The following is a 3,771-nucleotide window of genomic DNA, read 5'->3' as shown; positions in this document are numbered from 1 at the left end:
CACAGACATTGCGTAAAAAGCACTTGGCCTAGATAAGTCTCACAGATGTTAGTAAGTGTTATTTAAAAGGCTTGATTTATCTAAAGATGCACTACAAATGCCCTTCCTAATGGTGTCCATTCCGTAGTGGATTCTCCGAGAGCATGCATATTATAATTTGATTTATGAAACATGCACCGCCTCAGCGCCCCCGAAGTGTGGCCCCAGCACACAGCAGTGTGTCCCTGAGGTGGCCCCCCTCCCGCCCCTCCCCATTTCCCTCCAGTTCCCATCTTCCTACCCTTGGCTGTTACTCCTTTCAACCCGTGGTTCTGATTTGGCAAATAAGCAAAACCAAACTCAACTCCAGTTTCCTTTGTAAAAGAGCGTCTTTATTATTTCTCCAGGCTGAACACAGCACTGAACAGAGACATTTCACGCGTACAGGTCCATCCGGTGGCTCTGGCGGCACTGCCGCCCGGGACAAACTGAGGACCATCCCTCAAATTTGCCAATCACAGTGCAAGTGAAGGGGGAGGGGAGGGTGGGGACAGGCGCCCCGAGATCTCTTGGAGCGAATAGCCCCAAACACAGTGTGACATTGAAAATGAAAATGTATTACAAACATTAAATAGTATAAATAAGCTGAAATTTAAGTTAGGAAGGGTCCCAGAGTGTGGGTGCTGGCCAACAACCAGCCCCCAGGAGAGGTAGCTGTGGAGGTAGCAGGGGTGTTTCCAAGGCTCGGGCCCCTGCCTCCCATTGGCCCACCGAGGTCACCGGGTCCCTCAAAGCTTCCAGGCTGCTCAGGCGTTCAGTTTCAGGTCCCTGACATGCTCCTGGACCCAGGCCTCCCCGGGGTCGGCGCAGACCTGCCGGCCTCTTTTGGTTAGGAAGCTGTGGAGAGGAGGGGACGGGTCACACACGGAGCGACCCAGCAGGGGCGCCCAGGCCCCGCTGAGGCTCCTGCACCCCATGCTCTGCCCTGCTCACTCTCTCTGGGACCCTCTGCTGATCTCAGACCAGGGGGCTGCTCTCACTGACGCAGGGAGCCCCTCCCAGGACGCCTCCTCCTTCCCCTCCTTTCCCTCTGGGCTGCCCCAGCCCCCACCCTGACTCACAAGCTCCCTCCCCCAGGTCAGGTCACACCTGGGAGACCTGGGTCCTGCATGGCGCAGAGGACACCGTGGAGGACGGGGCCTCCCCAGGATGGCGCCCCTGGCCTGCCTGTGCCCGTGGGCACTGCCCCCAGTCCACACCCTCCCCATCTCCCCAGGGCTGGGCAGGAGGACTGGCACTCACATGACGCCGGCCTTGGAGCACTGGCCGCTGGTCTCAAAGTAGTCGGCTACGAATTTACGCGGAAGCTGCCGGGAGGTGTAGGAGAAGCAGCAGGCGGTGGGGGTGTCGGCGCTCACTGGAGAGGAAGGGACAGAAGGAGCCTGAGTCACGGCGCAGGGGAAAAGGCGGGTCCGAGGTCTGGGCCCCGAGAGGGTGAGGAAGACACGGGTCAGCACGGCCTGGCCCAGGGCGTGGGCCGGGAGACAAGTCATTAAGAGGGGCTGGGCGTTTTTGGCAAAACTTCCTGTCTCAGCCCTTGTTTCTCTCTGTGTCCTTGTTTCTCTTTGAGTCTTCCCCGTGGGCGCTGTCTCTCTCTCTCTCTCTGTGACACGAACACCCAAGCAGACTGTTTTCTAATCCCCCTTCAAGAAGGGGTACCCCAGCAAGAGAAGCCTCGGACATACCTCCTAGGGGTGTCCATACATCCAAGGGACACAGCTCTCGGGGGGGACCTAGGATGACTCAGTGGAAGAACGACACCACTGGGCTCGCCTCTGGCAAACTCATTTGCTTACGCCCCTATTTTTGCCGTCTGTAAAACGGGACCGTGACTCCCCTGCCTCACCCACCTGGCTCTCAGACACGTGGACCAAGCTAAGCGCACACCCTTTTGTAAGATGAAAAACCCAAGTCTCGCAGAGCAAAGAGGCTTTCTAACCCTCGAAGAGGTTCTCTGCTTTCCCTCGGGGGCTCTCAAGACCACAAGAAAAGATGGCTGTGGTCTGACTGTGGCCGGAGAGTCAGGTCACCCACAGAGACAACACAGACTCACGTGGTGCCGAGGAGACCTGGCCGCAGAGGGCCATGGCGCAGAGAAGGACGGCCAGCGCAGCCCCGGACACCTTCATGATGCGAGTGGAGGGCGTGTGGGCTGGTGTCGGGAGAGCGGAGACGGGAGCGGACACTCGCTGCTGGCTGCGTCCCCCTGCAGTGCTGAGGCATCTCCCCTGCCCTTTATAGACGCCCCCCCCCGGGGGATGAGGAAATGGAATCCGGGGGCGCGGGGGGAAAGTTTGAAGCACCGTGGTGCTGTCAGACTGAGTGTTGCGCAACGCGGGTCCTGGGAGACCGCAGGGGCTCGGGACACCCAAGAATAGCCTCTCCGAGCTGTGAGTCGGAGCCCACAACTCGTGACTTGTTCTGGTTTCTCATGAGGAAATGGTTTCCCCCCGAGAGCAGGAGGAGAGAAGTGTTTCTAGACATAGGGCTATTCTTAGCTGGTCCCTTAGTCCATAGAAACCGATGGAGGCATGAGCGGGCCGGCCCCGGCCTCCGGACCGGGCCGAAACTCCTGTGCTTCCCCAGCAGCTCTAACCACGCGGACCGGGCAGGTGGGACGATGCTGTGGAGGGGGCCCAGCCTCCCTTGGTTGCAAAACACTGAATTAAGAAATCCCCGCTAGAGGACTAGGAAGCGTGAGGTCATGTTTCTGGCCTTTGTCTATTCATCTAACAGTCACCGAATGACTAGGGTCACTGGGTTAAACACAAGTTCAGCATCATAGAGATACATCGGGCGTGGGCGTTCATATGGCAGGAGCCTAAAAAATATGTAACCCTGGCAACCTAAAGGACACAATCCATGGAAAGAGTTCTAAAGAAACAAACCCCGATGGAGAAGCAACGTCAAACATAACGATGTTTCTGACCCAGCGTCTAAAATTAGGAACCTTACTTTCCTCTGTCGGGAATAATAAGTTACGATACACCCACTTGGTTACTTCCAAACCCTTCCACTGAAAGAAGTGCAGCAGGGTAAATATAGTATCAGTTGCAGAAAAGCAGGGTGAAAAATTGTACAAATGGTCCAAGATGAAGAGTTGCACGAATGCACACACACACACGACACACACTGTAACTCGGTGTATGTGTATATATGTAGTTTACATGTGTAAATGCACGGAAGAAACAGGAGGCATTACAGACGGATGCCCTGGTGCCGCCACAGTGCCGACCTATGTGGGGAAGATCTCTGGGTGAATAATTTTCTTGCTTTTCTCTTTCTCCGGACTTCTGTCCATTTTTTTTTTTTTGAAGTGAGACCGTATTGCCTTCCTCGCCAGCTCACACATTTACAGACACGTCTTGCTCTAAAGCAGCTACAACGACCCTGACTGGACAGGAGGTGGTTGTCAGCTGTTGGATTTTAATTTGAAAGACGTTTTTGAGAAATATGCCAAAGTTTCTGTCCAATGGCCTCTGCTAAAATAAAGCCTTGATTTCCATTCCTCTGAACTGTTTTTAAGGGACTTGTAGATATTTACGTAAATCATGCCGAATGTAAAGCAGTTACATTTTTTTTCTTATTCTTGGTAATTCATCACTTCAGTGGTGTGAGAGGGCCTACGTTCTCAGGCGGGTCTGCCTGTGTTTGCCCTCCTCCGTGCTCTCTTATTTTATTGTTGCTTAATTAATCAGTGTAAATCCCATTTTATAATGAGGAATAGACTCA

At 54.4% G+C, this 3,771-nt stretch overlaps 1 protein-coding gene across 2 annotated transcripts; it reads right to left on the bottom strand.

Moving 5' to 3' along the window:
- Nucleotides 1-375: 375 nt before the first annotated feature.
- LOC114503560 (C-C motif chemokine 3-like 1) lies at nucleotides 376-2,413 on the bottom strand. 2 transcript variants are annotated; one of them, XM_036034057.1, is made up of 3 exons: nucleotides 2,089-2,413; nucleotides 1,282-1,392; nucleotides 376-876 (listed from the first exon to the last, which is right to left on the bottom strand). In XM_036034057.1, the coding sequence occupies exons 1-3, from the start codon at nucleotides 2,166-2,168 to the stop codon at nucleotides 786-788; spliced, it is 282 nt and encodes a 93-aa protein (XP_035889950.1). In that variant the 5' UTR covers nucleotides 2,169-2,413; the 3' UTR covers nucleotides 376-785. The 2 variants fall into 2 exon arrangements, with proteins under 2 accessions (XP_035889950.1, XP_028377008.1); XM_028521207.2 differs by having other exon boundaries at nucleotides 1,282-1,396; nucleotides 2,093-2,413.
- Between the last annotated feature and the right edge of the window lie 1,358 nt (nucleotides 2,414-3,771).

Source organism: Phyllostomus discolor, chromosome 8 (assembly GCF_004126475.2).
Source record: "Phyllostomus discolor isolate MPI-MPIP mPhyDis1 chromosome 8, mPhyDis1.pri.v3, whole genome shotgun sequence".
NCBI lineage: Eukaryota > Metazoa > Chordata > Mammalia > Chiroptera > Phyllostomidae > Phyllostomus > Phyllostomus discolor.
The sequence above is the reverse complement of the archived record's forward strand: the minus strand, read 5'-3'. Positions and strand labels throughout refer to the sequence as shown.